This window comes from Ruditapes philippinarum, unplaced genomic scaffold (assembly GCF_026571515.1).
Source record: "Ruditapes philippinarum isolate M1 unplaced genomic scaffold, ASM2657151v2 ctg1312_1_1_1_1, whole genome shotgun sequence".
Classification (NCBI taxonomy): Eukaryota; Metazoa; Mollusca; class Bivalvia; order Venerida; family Veneridae; genus Ruditapes; species Ruditapes philippinarum.
Genome location: NW_026864172.1, coordinates 78,879 through 96,007, shown reverse-complemented (window position 1 = coordinate 96,007; position 17,129 = coordinate 78,879). Strand labels below are relative to the sequence as shown.

Sequence of the window (17,129 nt, the reverse complement as noted above, 5' to 3'; positions counted from 1 at the left end):
AATATGACGACTGTGGGTCAAAGGAATCTTAAGTTATTGGGCGGACAAGCTTTTTGAAGTCAAGGCCCCTGTGACCTTGACCTTTGACCTAGTGACCTCAAAATCAATAGGGGTCATCTACTAATCATGACTAACCTCCATGCCAAATATGACGACTGTAGGTCAAAGGAATCTTAAGTTATTGGGCGGACAAGCTTTTTGAAGTCAAGGCCCCTGTGACCATGACCTTTGACCTAGTGACCTCAAAATCAATAGGGGTCATCTACTAATCATGACTAACCTCCATGCCAAATATGACTACTGTAGGTCAAAGGAATCTTAAGTTATTGGGCGGACAAGCTTTTTGAAGTCAAGGCCCCTGTGACCTTGACCTTTGACCTCAAAATCAATAGGGGTCATCTACTAATCATGACTAACCTCCATGCCAAATATGACGACTGTAGGTCAAAGGAATCTTAAGTTATTGGGCGGACAAGCTTTTTGAAGTCAAGGCCCCTGTGACCTTGACCTTTGACCTAGTGACCTCAAAATCAATAGGGGTCATCTACTAATCATGACTAACCTCCATGCCAAATATGACGACTGTAGGTCAAAGGAATCTTAAGTTATTGGGCGGACAAGCTTTTTGAAGTCAAGGCCCCTGTGACCTTGACCTTTGACCTAGTGACCTCAAAATCAATAGGGGTCATCTACTAATCATGACTAACCTCCATGCCAAATATGAAGACTAAGGGTCAAAGGAATCTTAAGTTATTGGGCGGACAAGAAAAAACCGACGGACGGCCGGACGGACGGACGGACGTCCGGCCGAAATGGAATAAGGGGCCATTTCTTTTGTTATTTTCTATTGTTTAATAGAGGGCCAATGGCCCCTTACTCTATTGTTACGGAATGAACTCTATTGTTCTCTTTTGTTCTGTTTACAGTTAGATGGCCCCCTATCCCTATTCGGTAGTGCGGACGGACAGCCGGACGGACGGACGGACGGACAAGCTGATTCCAGTATACCCCCCTAACAACTTTGTTGTGCGGGGGTATAAAAAAATAAAAAAGAACAAACAAACAAACTACTAAAACAACAAGAGGGCCATGATGGCCCTGAGGTCGCTCACCTGTATATAGCCCCCCCCCCACGGCCCAATTTTTACCCAAGGGCTTTTATTTGTTTATTTGAACAGACTTGGTAGACACCCATAAAAGTGTTTCATGCAAAACATCTAAGTTCTAGCTCATTGGGTTTTTTTTAAAAGAAGATTTTTTAAGTTTTTACTATACACATATAGTTAAAAATAATGACACCCCTCGGGCAGGGCCAGTTTTGACCCCTGGGCTTTTATTTGAACAAACTTTGTAGATATTTACTTAAAGATGTTTCATGCTTAATATCTAAACTCTAGCTATTTGGGTTTTTTCAAATAAGATTTTTAAGTTTTTGCTATACACATATAAGGAAAATCAATGACCCCCGGGGCGGGGCCAGTTTTGACCCCAGGGCTTTTATTTGAACATACTTGGTAGAAACCCATAAGAACATGTCTCATGCTAAATATCTTAGCTCTAGAAGTTTTTACTATATGCATATAGGGAAAATCAATGACCCCCCCCCCAGGCGAGGCCAATTTTGCCCCAATGCTTTTATTTGAACAAACTTGGTAGACATTCACTAGAAAATGTTTCATGCCAAATATCTTAGCTCAAGCTCTTTGGGTTCTTTAAAAGAAGATTTTTTAAGTTTTAACTTTATGCATATAGGGAAAATCAATGACCCCCTGGGGCAGGGCCAATTTGAACCCCAGGGTTTTTATTTGAACAAACTTGGTAGACATTCACTAGAAGATGTTTCATGCCAAATATCTAAGCTCTAGCTCTTACAGTTCTTTAAAAGAAGATTTTTTAAGTTTTTACTATATGCATATAGGGAAAATCAATGACCCCCTGGGGCGGGGCCAATTTTGACCCCAGGGCTTTTATTTGAACAAACTTGGTAGACATTCACTAGAAGATGTTTTATGCCAAATATCTAAGCTCTAGCTCTTACGGTTCTTTAAAAGAAGATATTTAAGTTTTTACTACATGCATATAGGGAAAATCAATGACCCCCCGGGGCGGGGCCAATTTTGACCCCAGGGCTTTTATCTGAACAAACTTGGTAGACATTCACTAGAAGATGTTTCATGCCAAATATATAAGCTCTAGCTCTTACAGTTCTTTAAAAGAAGATTTTTTAAGTTTTTACTATATGCATATAGGGAAAATCAATGACCCCCTGGGGCGGGGCCAATTTTGACCCCACGGGCTTTTATTTGAACAAACTTGGTAGACATTCATTAGAAGATGTTTCATGCCAAATATCTTAGCTCTAGCTCTTTGGGTTCTTTAAAAGAAGATATTTAAGTTTTTACTATATGCATATAGGGAAAATCAATGACCCCCTGGGGCGGGGCCAATTTTGACCCCAGGGCTTTTATTTGAACAAACCTGGTAGACATTCACTAGAAGATGTTTCATGCCAAATATCTAAGCTCTAGCTCTTACAGTTCTTTAAAATAAGATTTTTTAAGTTTTTACTATATGCATATAGGGAAAATCAATGACCCCCCGGGGAGGGGCCAATTTTGACCCCAGGGCTTTTATTTGAACAAACTTGGTAGACACTCACTAGAAGATGTTCCATGCCAAATAACTTAGCTCTAGCTCTTACGGTTCTTTAAAAGGAGATTTTTTAAGTTTTTACAATATGCATATAGGGAAAATCAATGACCCCCCGGGGCGGGGCCAATTTTGACTCCAGGGCTTTTATTTGAACAAACTTGGTAGACACTCATTAGAAGATGTTTCATGCCAAATATCTAAGCTCTAGCTCTTAGGGTTGTTTAAAAGAAGATATTTAAAGATTTTTCTTTCGGTTGCCATGGCAACCAGAGTTCTGCATGGAATTAAATTCTTTGAACAATTTTTAAAGGTGACCACCAAAGGAACATTCCTGTGAAGTTTGGATGAAATTGGCTCAGTGGTTTATGAGGAGATGTCATTTAAAGCAAAAGTTTACGGACGGACGACGGACGGACGACGGACGGACGGACGCCGGACGAAAAGCGATCACAAAAGCTCACCCTGTCACTTTGTGACAGGTGAGCTAAAAATGAAAATAAACTTCAACAGTTGATACAAACTTTAAAACATATACATTACGCTCACACCTGTAATTAGATAAATCAAGAATATCATTTAATGTATATTTTGGTGAAATAAACGCTTTCTTTTAATGTTCCAAATAAAATATTAGACTTTATGATCAACATGCAAATAAACAGAAACAGAAAAACGCATCTGACAATTGAAAGAGACGTCCTGGAATATTGCCTGAATAAATTGTTGAGGGTTACGTTTTCAAAGTTTTTAAATAAGAAACAAAAGCTGGCATATAAATTGTTGCAGTATCTTTTTCATAAATGTCATATGCCGAATTTTTCATTATTTGACTTAAAGTTTCTCACTACAATGAAATTGCGACACAATGATTTATCTTGATGTCGAATACATATTATACATTACCCAACACAATAACAAGAAGAAGAACAAGAAATACACTGCATGTACTTTTATTACAACAAAAAGAAAACAAACAAATTTTACATATAGTTATATGTACAGTACATGTTACAGTACGTACGTATACTGATGTTTAAATACATTAATTCATTTTTAAAATTTAAGGTTTCCACCGCGTTGACCGGTGTTTGACCGCCGCGTTCCTCCGCAATTTACCATTGCGTTCCGCGGGGGAAACGGTTTCAGCCGCCGATTTATGTCCGCGGTGGTGAAAATTTTCTGTCCGCGGGGTAACGCGGACAATATCTGAGCAAATTTTCGTCCGCGGTAAACCTCATCCGCGGTGTCACGCGGGTTTTGAAAAAGCCGCGCTGAGCGTACTGTATAGTTAAAAACAATGACACACCTGGAGCAGGGGCAGTTTTGACCCCAGGGCTTTTATTTGAACAATCTTTGAAGACACTTACTAGAAAATGTTTCATGCTTAATATCTAAACTCTAGCTATTCGGGTTTTTTTCAAAGAAATTTTTTAAGTTTTTGCTATACACATATAAGGAAAATCAATGTCCCCGAGGGCGGGGCCAATTTTGACCCAAGGGCTTTTATTTGAACAAACTTTGTAGACACTCACTAGATGTTTCATGCCAAAAATCTAAGCTCTAGCTCTTTGGGTTTTTTAAAAGAAGATATTTAAAGTTTTTTCTTTTGGTTGCCATGGCAACCAGAGTTCTGCGTGAAATTAAATTCTTTGAACAATTTTCAAAGGTGACCACCAAAGGAACATTCCTGTTAAGTTTGGATGAAATTGGCTAAGTGGTTTATGAGGAGATGTCATTTAAAGTAAAAAATTACGGACGACAGACGCCGGACGAAAAGCGATCACAAAAGCTCACCCTGTCACTTTGTGAGAGGTGAGCTAAAAACTGAAAATTGAGTAGCAAGTGAGATATTTAATCAAAAACAACCATGTGATCTGTGAGTGGTAAACAGTAACAAATAAATACAGCATTATTTTGAAAGCACTTTTTACATGAAATTATATTTTTCATTTACAAGTTCATTGTGCTGACTCTGGAGTGATTACATTACAAATCAATCTGACGTAAAATTCATATCAAAAACTCAAGCATAAAATCTCTTTTATCTTTCCTGGTCAATTGATCTAAAGATTTCTGTTAGTCATACATGTACATTTAACACATTGACATTTTTTCATGTGCTGGAATTGAAAAAGTGACAAAACTTGACAAAACTTCTATGATCAATTCATGACAGAAAATGACTCATACTTTGACTAGTTTTTTGAAGTATGCATGTGATATGCAACATTAACAATGTCTTGCCTGGTAAAATACAATTTTACAAGTTCAGAATATGCAAAGTTTCAGCGCTTCAATATTCTATGTTACCTAAAACCATTTCTATATAATAAGTATAACAAAACATTCCCTGAAATTCCACAAATTTTCACAACAAAACTTGATAGAAGCCACAATAGTTTATTTCAGTTATGCACAAGTTTATAGTAACCTCAGCACCTCCTTCCCGACAAAAAAGAGGGGACTTTTTTGCATTTATGATTTTTAAAACCACAGTAAACACTTAAACTTGCTGGTACAGTAAGAAACCAAAACCAATATACTGCAGGTTGGACATGTCTTCCATCTAAAATCCGCCACATTGATTAGGCAGTGAAGGTATTAAACAAATTTGGGTTGGGGTTTAAGTCACAACACTGTACAGCCATAATAGGTCATATGGCCACTAGTTTAACTGGAGGAAGAAGACCTCAGTTGCACTTCCATGCATTATTTCACGCACGAACAGGCACCTGAATAAAACCACACTGTTCTAATAGCCAAAGCTTTGAACTAAGGGTAATATTCCCCAATAGCTATGTAGAAACAGTCTCAATACACTTTAAATAAGATTGTTCAAATCTAGATTTTTATCTATCAATCACAATTAAGATCTGGTAGACATGTATTAAAATTTTGATTTTGTGATTTTGTTGTAATCACAGGTCTGATTAAAAAACTTGTGGCATATCATGTATATTTATTAGTTACAGACCTTAAGAGCTTAATTCCTGGCTGGAACTATTGGAAAAATGGAAGGTAAAAACGTGGCTCACCCGCATAATGTCCTAAACTGACCCAGGGTTAAGATGCTGGGGTTACAATTGACCTGTGCATTACATAATGATCAACTCATATGGCATCTGTAATATAACAAACAATTACAACGCCAAGGTCACAAATTTATGAATTATGTGGAAAAAAAAACTGACAAAAAAGTAAATAAGCCACTGACAATGACTCAATAATCAATTATTACAAATGTTCTTAGTTAAAAAGTGGCTTAATAATCTCCTAAAATATTGCTTTCAAAACAATGATCCTTGTCTAGCAAGTGCATATAGTCTTGATAAACAAGTAATGAAGTATTTCAAGTTTCAGATTGATGCCTGTCATATTTTGAAATCAGTGTATTTATCAAGTCCATTTCACAAAGATCAGTAAACAAGAGGGCCATGATGGCCCTGAGGTCGGTCACCTGTATATAGCCCCCCCCCCCGGGCCATTTTTTACCCAAGGGCTTTTATTTGTTTATTTGAACAGACTTGGTAGACACCCATAAGAAGATGTTTCATGCTAAACATCTAAGTTCTAGCTCATTGGGTTTTGTAAAAGAAGATTTTTTAAGTTTTTACTATACACATATAGTTTAAAACAATGACACCCCTGTGGCAGGGCCAGTTTTGACCCCGGGCTTTTATTTGAACAAACTTTGTAGATATTTACTTAAAGATGTTTCATGCTTAATATCTAAACTCTAGCTATTTGGGTTTTTTCAAAGAAGATTTTTAAGTTTTTGCTATACACATATAAGGAAAATCAATGACCCCCGGGGCGGGGCCAATTTTGACCCCAGGGCTTTTATTTGAACAAATTTGGTAGACACCCATTAGAACATGTTTCATGCTAAATATCTTAGCTCTAGCTCTTTTGGTTCTTTAAAAGAAGATTGTTTAAGTTTTTACTATATGCATATAGGGAAAATCAATGACCCCCTGGGGCGGGGCCAATTTTGACCCCAGGGCTTTTATTTGAACAAACTTGGTAGACACTCACTAGAAGATGTTTCATGCCAATATCTTAACTCTAGCTCTTTGGGTTAATTAAAAGAAGATTTTTTAAGTTTTTACTATATGCATATAGGGAAAATCTATGACCCCCTTGGGCGGGGCCAATTTTGACCCCAGGGCTTTTATTTGAACAAACTTGGTAGACACTCACTAGAAGATGTTTCATTCCAAATATCTTAGCTCTAGCTCTTTGGGTTCTTTAAAAGTAGATTTTTTAAGTTTTTACTATATGCATATAGGGAAAATCTATGACCCCCTTGGGCGGGGCCAATTTTGACCCCAGGGCTTTTATTTGAACAAATTTGGTAGACACCCATTAGAACATGTTTCATGCTAAATATCTTAGCTCTAGCTCTTTTGGTTCTTTAAAAGAAGATTGTTTAAGTTTTTACTATATGCATATAGGGAAAATCAATGACCCCCTGGGGCGGGGCCAATTTTGACCCCAGGGCTTTTATTTGAACAAACTTGGTAGACACTCACTAGAAGATGTTTCATGCCAATATCTTAACTCTAGCTCTTTGGGTTCTTTAAAAGAAGATTTTTTAAGTTTTTACTATATGCATATAGGGAAAATCTATGACCCCCTTGGGCGGGGCCAATTTTGACCCCAGGGCTTTTATTTGAACAAACTTGGTAGACACTCACTAGAAGATGTTTCATTCCAAATATCTTAGCTCTAGCTCTTTGGGTTCTTTAAAAGTAGATTTTTTAAGTTTTTACTATATGCATATAGGGAAAATCTATGACCCCCTTGGGCGGGGCCAATTTTGACCCCAGGGCTTTTATTTGAACAAACTTGGTAGACACTCACTAGAAGATGTTTCATGCTAAATATCTTAGCTCTAGATCTTTGGGTTCTTTAAAAGAAGATTTTTTTAGTTTTTACTATATGCATATAGGGAAAATCAATGACCCCCTGGGGCGGGGCCAATTTTGACCCCAGGGCTTTTATTTGAACACACTTGGTAGACACTCACTAGAAGATGTTTCATGCCAAATATCTAAGCTCTAGCTCTTAGGGTTGTTTAAAAGAAGATATTTAAAGATTTTTCTTTCGGTTGCCATGGCAACCAGAGTTCTGCATGGAATTAAATTCTTTGAACAATTTTTAAAGGTGACCACCAAAGGAACATTCCTGTGAAGTTTGGATGAAATTGGCTCAGTGGTTTATGAGGAGATGTCATTTAAAGCAAAAGTTTACGGACGGACGACGGATGGACGCCGGACGAAAAGCGATCACAAAAGCTCACCCTGTCACTTTGTGACAGGTGAGCTAAAAAAGGTGTATAACTAAAAAAATATTTTTTATAATAATGCTCTTTGCACCTTGTGATTTCAGATAGGCAAGTATTCCAAGTTTTGTGTTAATACCCTTTTAGATATTTGAAAAAAAAAGGTTTTGCATGACGACAAAGACAACAACTATGATGATGCAACAGTGAACAAAATAGTTCAACCTATTCCTCAAAATAGACAAGTTAAATAATGACAATACCTGTTGTACTGTGTACAGCACTAGCACCAATTTTTATACTATTCCAGGTAACAACATAACTGAAACAAACTTGATTACTTTTAAATTTACATGCCACGCTTTCTCCTTCATTTTAGCGCATGTAACTTATAAATAAGTCCAATATTCTAAATTTTTAACAGCACGTCATTTCAATTTTAATCTCCACAACATACAATGATTACAAATTCACATGTTGTTTATTTTTTACGCACATAATCTTTACTTCTGGTAGCAGGTAAATTCCAATGGTACAATACTTCACATGTAATATGCACACTATGCACATAGCATGTTTATATTTATCAGCACACACAGTGATAATATTATCATATTATCATCAGAACAATGATAATCAGTACTTCTAGAATCATCTGCAATCACTGCAACTATTGTCAACTGATCTAAACCTTCATCTAGTTTCTCACAAAGTGTTTCAGTTTTTATCTTCACCTAGTGTTTCAGTTTTTATCTTCACATAGTGTTTCAGTTTTTATCTTCACATAGTGTTTTTGTTTTTATCTTCACATAGTGTTTCAGTTTTTATCTTCACCTAGTGTTTCAGTTTTTATCTTCACATAGTGTTTCAGTTTTTATCATCACATAGTGTTTCAGTTTTTATCATCACATAGTGTTTCAGTTTTTATCTTCACATAGTGTTTCAGTTTTTATCTTCACCTAGTGTTTCAGTTTTTATCATCACATAGTGTTTTTGTTTTCACCTACAGAGTGTTTCTGTTTCTACATACACATAGTGTTTTAGTGTTTAAATAACCTTCACAGCTTCACCTAGTGTTTCAGTTTTTATCTTTTCACAGTATTTGTGTTTCCCCCAACAGATTGTTTCTGTTTCTACCTACACATAGTGCTTATGTCTTTTACATAGTTTTCTTAAATTTACATCACAAACAGTGTTTCTGTTTCCATCAGCACACAGTGTTGCAATGTTTATCTGCACATAGTATTTCCATCTCCATATAGTGTTGCAGTTTTAATCTTCACATAGTGTTTCTGTTTCCATCTCCATATAGTTCTGTAGTTTTCACATTTACCTGCACATAGTGTTTTCATCTCCATATAGTGTTTTACATCTGCACATTTCACCTCCATATAATACTGCAGTCTTCATCAGAACAGTACATTATATTGAAGTTTTCATCTTTACATACAAGATGGGGTTAAGCACATGTTACAGATCTTCATCATCAGGATCTGTTTCCATGCCAGAATCCTCCAACACTTTATCCTCACAACTGTTATAAAAAATATATTAAACATCTTCATTTAAACTATTTAATTCTTCAGTCTCTATTAATCTATAAAATAGTCCATAAAATATTGCTATGTTAATACCATAACTAATAGCTACATGGCGAATTATATTACAATAGACTTGCAGACCCTACTTTATATATTTATCATGTGCTAACATAGACTTGCAGACCTTACTTTATATATTTATCATGTGTTAACATAGACTTGAAGACCTTACTTTATATATCATGTGCTAACATAGACTTGCAGACCTAACTTTATATATCATGTGCTAACATAGACTTGCAGACCTAACTTTATATATCATGTGCTAACATAGACTTGCAGACCTTACTTTATATATTTATCATGTGTTAACATAGACTTGAAGACCTAACTATATTTATCATGTGCTAACATAGACTTGCAGACCTTACTTTATATATTTATCATGTGCTAACATAGACTTGCAGACCTTACTTTATATATCATGTGCTAACATAGACTTGCAGACCTTACTTTATATATCATGTGCTAACATAGACTTGCAGACATTACTTTATATATCATGTGCTAACATAGACTTGCAGACCTTACTTTATATATCATGTGCTAACATAGACTTGCAGACCTTACTTTATATAGCATGTGCTAACATAGACTTGCAGACCCTACTTTATATATTAATAATGTGTTAATGTTTTTGGTAAAACTGAGTATCCTTGCATAAATCAACTAAATATACATGTACCTCATACAAAAGGACAAGTGCTCAGTACTATTCCTCTACGTTGTATGACTGACCCTTTTTTAAAACTTTTAAAAGTTGGTATATAGCAATATTATAATCATTCTCTAAAAATGACAGTCTGTGAACTTGATGACTGAAATGCCTCAATAACTGTGACAGGTACAAAATGAGTGAAATAAATAAATAAATGCATTATCTGTATCTAATAAGAAATAATCTGTAGGTATGAGGCAACATTATAGTTAGTACCCTGAAAATCAATACTTACAATTGTGCTTCCATCATGTCAGTTTGTTCAGTATTATTGTCATTATCTTCACACAAATCATCATCTCCTTTATCTGGTACTATCTGTGGACTCCACAATACTATCTCCTGACATGGGTTCTTTCTGTAAAATATATTTATAGATTATTTTAACATTATTATCAAAAGTCCAAATACAATGTACTTGTACCTTATGTATTTATGATAGAAGTCCAAGATAGATTGATTTATGTTCTCTTGCCCACAAGTTAAGTTATGGTCAAAGTAATATATCTCAAATCGGTTAGCAAGAACAAGTTGGACTGCGTAAAATCAACCTGTAGTGAGTTGATTCAGGTGTGTGGAATAGCTCTCTAAATTTATCTATATATAAAGTTCAAATAAAATATTCATGTCAAGGGAGACAACTGGATTAATGCAGTCTGCATCAACTATCAAGAGTTATTAATCCTTGACATGTTCAAATAATGCACCACATTTTGCTCTGTTATGTTTATAAACTTAAATGGCTTAAACTTACTAAATACATCTAAAGCATGTTTTGGTACAACAGCTGAAGTACAGTAAACTCCGCTAATAATGATATACAGGGGCAGCCAAATTTATATTTTTACATCCAGATATTGTTATATCTGGCAGACAACCAATTTGAAAACGAGTCAGGACAGCGGCAACATGAAATAGTATTCAAAATATAAAATCAATTCCACAAAAGGTTCTGTTAAAAAGACTGTGCAAAACCGTACCTGAAATTCTATATTAAAATGAGGGCATATTTATATCAATATACATGACACAGTGTATAGTGTTGAACTCTTGTCTGCAAGTTGGGTTGATGGACAAGGAAAAGAATTTAAAGTTTCAAAGTAATACCAAAATGTGGTTCAGTTATAAATGGAATGTTAAAATAAAAGTGACGGTGGAACAAAGAGCTAAACAGAAATTCCACACCCATGCAAACACTGACACCCAAGTTAACAAGTATAGTCTATATGTCTTCCTATTCTTCAAACAGTCAAGCTTAAATGACTTACATTCTATCAATTATATGTCGTGGAAGAACTTCCTTTGGCGTTACATTTATACCATCTACAATATGTAATACTGGCTCACGTTTTGATGTGTCTTCATTGTCTGATGTAGTATCTTCATCTATCATCTGTAACCTATAATCATTTATCGACTTATGTAATCATATACAATCACTATATCATAGTTACAGTAGGTTTACTCTTAAAACTTTTATAAACTTTGCGTAAAATAAATACAAAACTACTGGGGTGTGGGTGCATTTATACAAGGGTATATGGTACATAAAACAACAACTTGACGTTGTCAGATTCAATATATTAACGATATATACATGTATCTTAATTTTGAGTGTGATGTAGCATCATTCACACTTCAAGTTCAGATGTGCAGTTATATAATCATTAAGGCTGGTTCCCTGGAGTGTGATTCATTACATAGCATCTGAGTAATTAACCATACAGTACTATTCTACAACATAAATCATATTTGTATTCATTTCCATCCTTATATCATATACTAAAATAAATTAAACAGAAGTGACAAGATAAAAAGAAAAAGTTTGATGTGTGTTAGAATATGAAATATGAGCCGCATGACGACAAAACCAACGTAATGCGTTTGCGACCAGCATGGATCCAGACCAGCCTGCGCGTCCGCGCAGTCTGAACAGGATCCATGCTGTTCGCTAACAAACCCTATAACAAGTTGAGAAACTGATAGCGAGCAGCATGTATCCTGATCAGACTGTGCGGATGTGCAGGCTGGTCTTGATCCGTGCTGGTCGCAAACCCATTTTGTTGGTTTTGTCATGACGCAGCTCATATGTATTAAAGGAAAGTTTTTCATTCATTTTAGAAGTTTTTACAGTAAAATCATACTTTTCTTCAAGAAGTTTAAAGTCATGCCACTGCCTTTGACTGTGTCTCAGAAATTCATTATTACAAGTGTTGTGATTATTCTGTCCTGGGTAACAAGTATCAGACATGGGATCTCCACCTACAGACAGTATTCCTCCCTGACTAGTATCCACATGATCACCTGTAAAATGTAACCAATGTTAAAAGTGATACAAATTAAACTGTTTCAGTCATTAAAATACAAAACTAATGTGATATATATATACATGTATATAATTTTATATTTAACAAGTTCTTTACAATTAGGTTTTTTACTTTATTTCTTACAAATGTCACAAGGTGAGAATAATGTGCAGCCTGACCGGGACTCAAACCCGGGACCCTCTGAATACCATACCGGGGTTATACTGACTGAGCAATGCGGCTGCTTACACATCTTCTCCCTTAAATAGTGAACAGTTCTGAAAAGTGACATACTCCTGGTCCCCTGCCATATTGAAATTCCAGAGCTTCCTAGCAATGTTAACTAAACTCTGAGCTATATAGAGTCACTGCCCCCTGTTGGGCGCAAATGTCACAGGGTGAGAAAAATGTGCAGCGTGATTGGGGCTCAAACCCGGGACACTCAGAATACCGTACCGTGACTCTATCGACTGAGTTATCCGGCTGGTTACACATCTTCTTCCCTAAATAGTGAACAGTTCTGAACCATGACACAAATGCACGTAGAAAAGAATGGTACAAACCTGGCTGTAAGACAGAACCTGGCTGTAAGACAGTACCTGGTTGTAAAACAGAACCTGGCTGTAAGACAGAACCTGGCTGTAAGACAGTACCTGGTTGTAAAACAGAACCTGGCTGTAAGACAGAACCTGGCTGTAAGACAGTACCTGGTTGTAAAACAGAACCTGGCTGTAAGACAGAACTTGGTTGTAAAACAGAACCTGGCTGTAAGACAGAACCTGGCTGTAAGACAGTACCTGGTTGTAAAACAGAACCTGGCTGTAAGACAGTACCTGGTTGTAAAACAGAACCTGGCTGTAAGACAGTACCTGGTTGTAAAACAGAACCTGGCTGTAAGACAGAACTTGGTGGTGGTGAGATGTTGTGTATCCGCAGATCCTTCATGTGTCTTGCTATTTTATCTTCTGTTAAATGTATCTTATTGTTTGGACATTCCTCCCTACAAGTACACATAACAACAATGCTCAGTTAATTTTTTAATGTGAACAAAAACTGCAATAGAAATGACAATGATATTTATGGTTCTAAAAAGCAGTGCCAATTTTACTGCATGTTCCAACAAATATCTTGTTCTTTCTACCAAAGTTTTTGGTAGTTAAGCTTAGGGTTTAATAAACAAGGTGATACAACTGTAATTATGATAGTCATCAAAATAGATACGAGATACACAGGACATCATTTATCATCATTTTAGGAAAACCATCAACTCAGCAACATGACAAGTCTGGGTCATATAGGAGAATTGGGGGGGGGGGGAACACTTTTAATCTATCAGATGGTCCAAAAGCTCAACTATTCTCAGTGTTCAAATAGTATAATAGAAGCAAGTTCAAAATACAATGCACTGTAGATGAAAATTGTAGTTATTTGTCTTGGTAAGTCACTAACAATTATGACTATCTAGAGATATATGAAGTTTTAAATGAAAACATTCAATGTTTATGGAGATCCAACTCTATAAATTTTCTAATGTAACATACTGAAATTGAACAGTTATAGTAAATGTTCAAGAGTTTTGTGTCTTAGACAGTGACCTACAATATAATTTTAACCTAAAATAAATGTGTATAAGTTTACACAGTTCAGTAGAATACATACCCAATAGAGTCTACTGTATGCCGTCTTTTATGTCTCCTAGTGAGTTCACTACACGAGGCCACTGGCTGGTACCTACACAAAGTGATAAGCAGGTATAAAAACTGATGCTGTATATTGAACTATGTATCAATTGACGAAGCTAATAAAGCGAAACATGTTTTGATATTTAAATTTGTGTTAGTTTTGATCTATTTGTCCCATATATTGAACTATATAAAAACAAAGCAAACTTGCTTTACTTGCAAAAAAAAACCAACTGTACATGACATGTAAGAACTCTTCCATGTTCAAACAACAAATGAATCATAAGAATATGACTAGTGAAAAGAACTTACATTTGTGGAGAATAAAGAGTGCTAGTTCCAGCAATGTGTTGTGCTTGTAGAGGGATGGAACATGCCCCTGATGACTGAATTCCTGAAACACATAATTGTATTATATGAGATTATGAGATTTTAACATACATTAAAAATATCACATAAAGCTTTGCTAAAGTCTGAAATAACAATTAATGATAGTAAATTAATAGAGAAAGACAAAATGTGTGTTATTCTAGGGAAATAAACATAACAGCAAGTAACATAGGAAATATCAAAAGTATATAATTCATTTGCAACAGTTCAGCTTTTACAATTGCCTATTGCTGGAAGTTTACTTCATTTTAAATTTAAAAAGACACATGTATGGAGAAATGTGGGTTGGTACAGATAACTTTTGGGTTATAAAAGACGTAAATAATCATTAAGATTAAGATCAGAAGCAAGTTGTTATAAAAGACGTAAATAATCATTAAGATTAAGATCAGAAGCAAGTTAAAAGGTAGATTATACCTGTAAATACTGAAAGACCTTGAGGGCAGGACACAGAGCTATGGGGTAACCATGGCATTTTCCTTGGCACTGAATGTTTCCACTGGGCATTACAACCAGGTGCAAAAGTCTGTGGCCTTAATCTTGTGTTATGAAATTGGGTAGTAGCTGTTAATGCTGGAGAATGTAGATAGGACTGAGTTGGTGTTGTAAATGTGAAATTACTCACACTTGGATTCTTAGTACCTATATTATATGATGAGCTACTCCAACCAGAAATTTGAGATAAGTTTGAACTGAGAGGTCCCTGGTGTTCACATAAATCTGGTGGGTTCATTTCAACTTCAATACCCGCTGGAGAAGAAGACAGATCTTTCACTTGAGAATCTAAAGAATGAGTTCCTGTCAAATCTAGTTGAGAATTATGAGGTACATTGTCAGCAACATTTGTCATTATTCCAGTAGAATCTAATGCACAATTCATCCCAGCTGCTTGGACAGCTAATACAGGACTTGTTGTGATATCAACACCAGGTACTGTTGTTTGTGGTCCTAGCGGTGCTAATAGTATCTGGAAACCTTCACTTAGGCGGGATACTCCAGGTAGATAGTTGTTGTTGTTGTTCATCATAATGAAATCCTGAGTCGGTGAACGCACCTGACTTATGTTAAATTGCTGGCTCATCATCGTTGATAGCACAATAAACAGTCTACATTTAAAATAAAAAATATATTATGATAAGTACTTTAATTTTGAAAGTAATTCAAAAAGTTATACGATATGAGTCCAACTCATTAGCAATACAACAAACAAGAACATTAAGAAAATGATGATTGTTTCAGACATACATGCACAAATTTAATGGACTATTTGTTGTTTTTTACAGAAATTTATAAAATGTTGCTCTATTTTACACAAAAATCTAGACATGTTAACTATTTTGCACAAAAACTTTGTTGTTTAGGTGTGTGAATAAAATATGTGTCAATTCTGACCAATTTTAGTGATGTTGAGTATAGCTTGAGGATATTTCCTTACATTACAGGCAATTAAACCTTACAATGTCTGCATATATCATGTTGTTGAGAAACATACTGCCACCGAGTTTCTGGTTGCAGAGATTACATTATCCTTATTTTAAAAATATCTATATCGAAGAGTTTGTTAACTGTATTTCATGCTAAGTATTAAAAATTATGTTTAATGGAAAAAAATTTAAATGTTAATAAAATTCTAATCATAGATCTAATTAAAATAAACATATAAAAGCATGTATTAAAATATATCAAAAATTAAAGTTTAGAAAAATAAACGTAGTTACAGCATATATAGTACTGCATTTCGTACTGATATCGCCGTGAAGTAACAAAGATGATACTCACTTGCTAAAGTTTTAGACGTATTGCCGTATCCGCCTTCTACTGCACTTCCTTTATGTTTGAACTATTGAAAATATTTTTACAGAAATCATTGTCTTAGAAGCTGATTGTCCAATTGATATATTTTCTATCCAAAATATATCTTGTGATGCATTGGTAATTGGCCAATAATCATTAAACAATAAAATTTCTAATTTACTTGTTTGCCGTAAAGTAAAACGATGGTGTCGCTAAATGCTATCGCTTCGTATGCTGTAGAAACTTTTCGAACAATCGAGATAGATCTAGTGGGTAGTAGTTTTTTACTTTGACAGAAACATTGCTTAAATTGATGGCTGGCTAATGATAAAACTGCGGAGAACTGTTTTACTTAATTCAGGGCCTGTCAAATATTATTTGAAAGACTCTGTTCATAAAGTGCTTCATAAATTATGAACGCGTTTTAAGTAACACCGTATTCTTTCCTGGCCTCAAGATTATAAAAAATTTTTCTGAGTCTCAGCATTTTCATTGGTCAGTATACATGCATATCTAGTTTCTGACCAATCAAATACTGGAGATTTGAGTAGAAAAAAAATCGTTATAACCTTAATTGGACCAGTCACTCTTCAAACCCAAGCCACGGAATAACAGATTTAGATTATCAATTCTCCGGTACAGGCTATGCCCTGTAGACTAATCAATCGATATAGGATTCCTGTTAAATGAGGGTACATGCCT

The 17,129-nt window shown here is 35.3% G+C and overlaps 1 protein-coding gene across 2 annotated transcripts; it reads right to left on the bottom strand.

Annotated features, from left to right (window-relative positions):
• Positions 1 to 2,950: 2,950 nt before the first annotated feature.
• On the bottom strand, positions 2,951 to 16,664 carry LOC132724702 (uncharacterized). Of its 2 annotated transcripts, none has more exons than XM_060709630.1 (10): positions 16,352 to 16,664; positions 15,051 to 15,739; positions 14,556 to 14,637; positions 14,221 to 14,292; positions 13,449 to 13,561; positions 13,269 to 13,340; positions 12,400 to 12,559; positions 11,524 to 11,655; positions 10,491 to 10,613; positions 2,951 to 9,470 (listed from the first exon to the last, which is right to left on the bottom strand). In XM_060709630.1, the coding sequence occupies exons 1-10, from the start codon at positions 16,354 to 16,356 to the stop codon at positions 9,407 to 9,409; spliced, it is 1,512 nt and encodes a 503-aa protein (XP_060565613.1). In that variant the 5' UTR covers positions 16,357 to 16,664; the 3' UTR covers positions 2,951 to 9,406. The 2 variants fall into 2 exon arrangements, with proteins under 2 accessions (XP_060565613.1, XP_060565614.1); XM_060709631.1 differs by having other exon boundaries at positions 16,413 to 16,663.
• Positions 16,665 to 17,129: the final 465 nt, after the last annotated feature.

Coding starts and splice junctions, on each gene's coding strand:
- LOC132724702 (XM_060709630.1), bottom strand. Junction 14,293..14,555: donor ACTCTTTATTCTCCACAAAT/GTAAGTTCTTTT, acceptor CACTTTGTGTAG/GTACCAGCCAGTGGCCTCGT. Junction 12,560..13,268: donor AGGTTCTGTTTTACAACCAG/GTACTGTCTTAC, acceptor TACATTTTACAG/GTGATCATGTGGATACTAGT.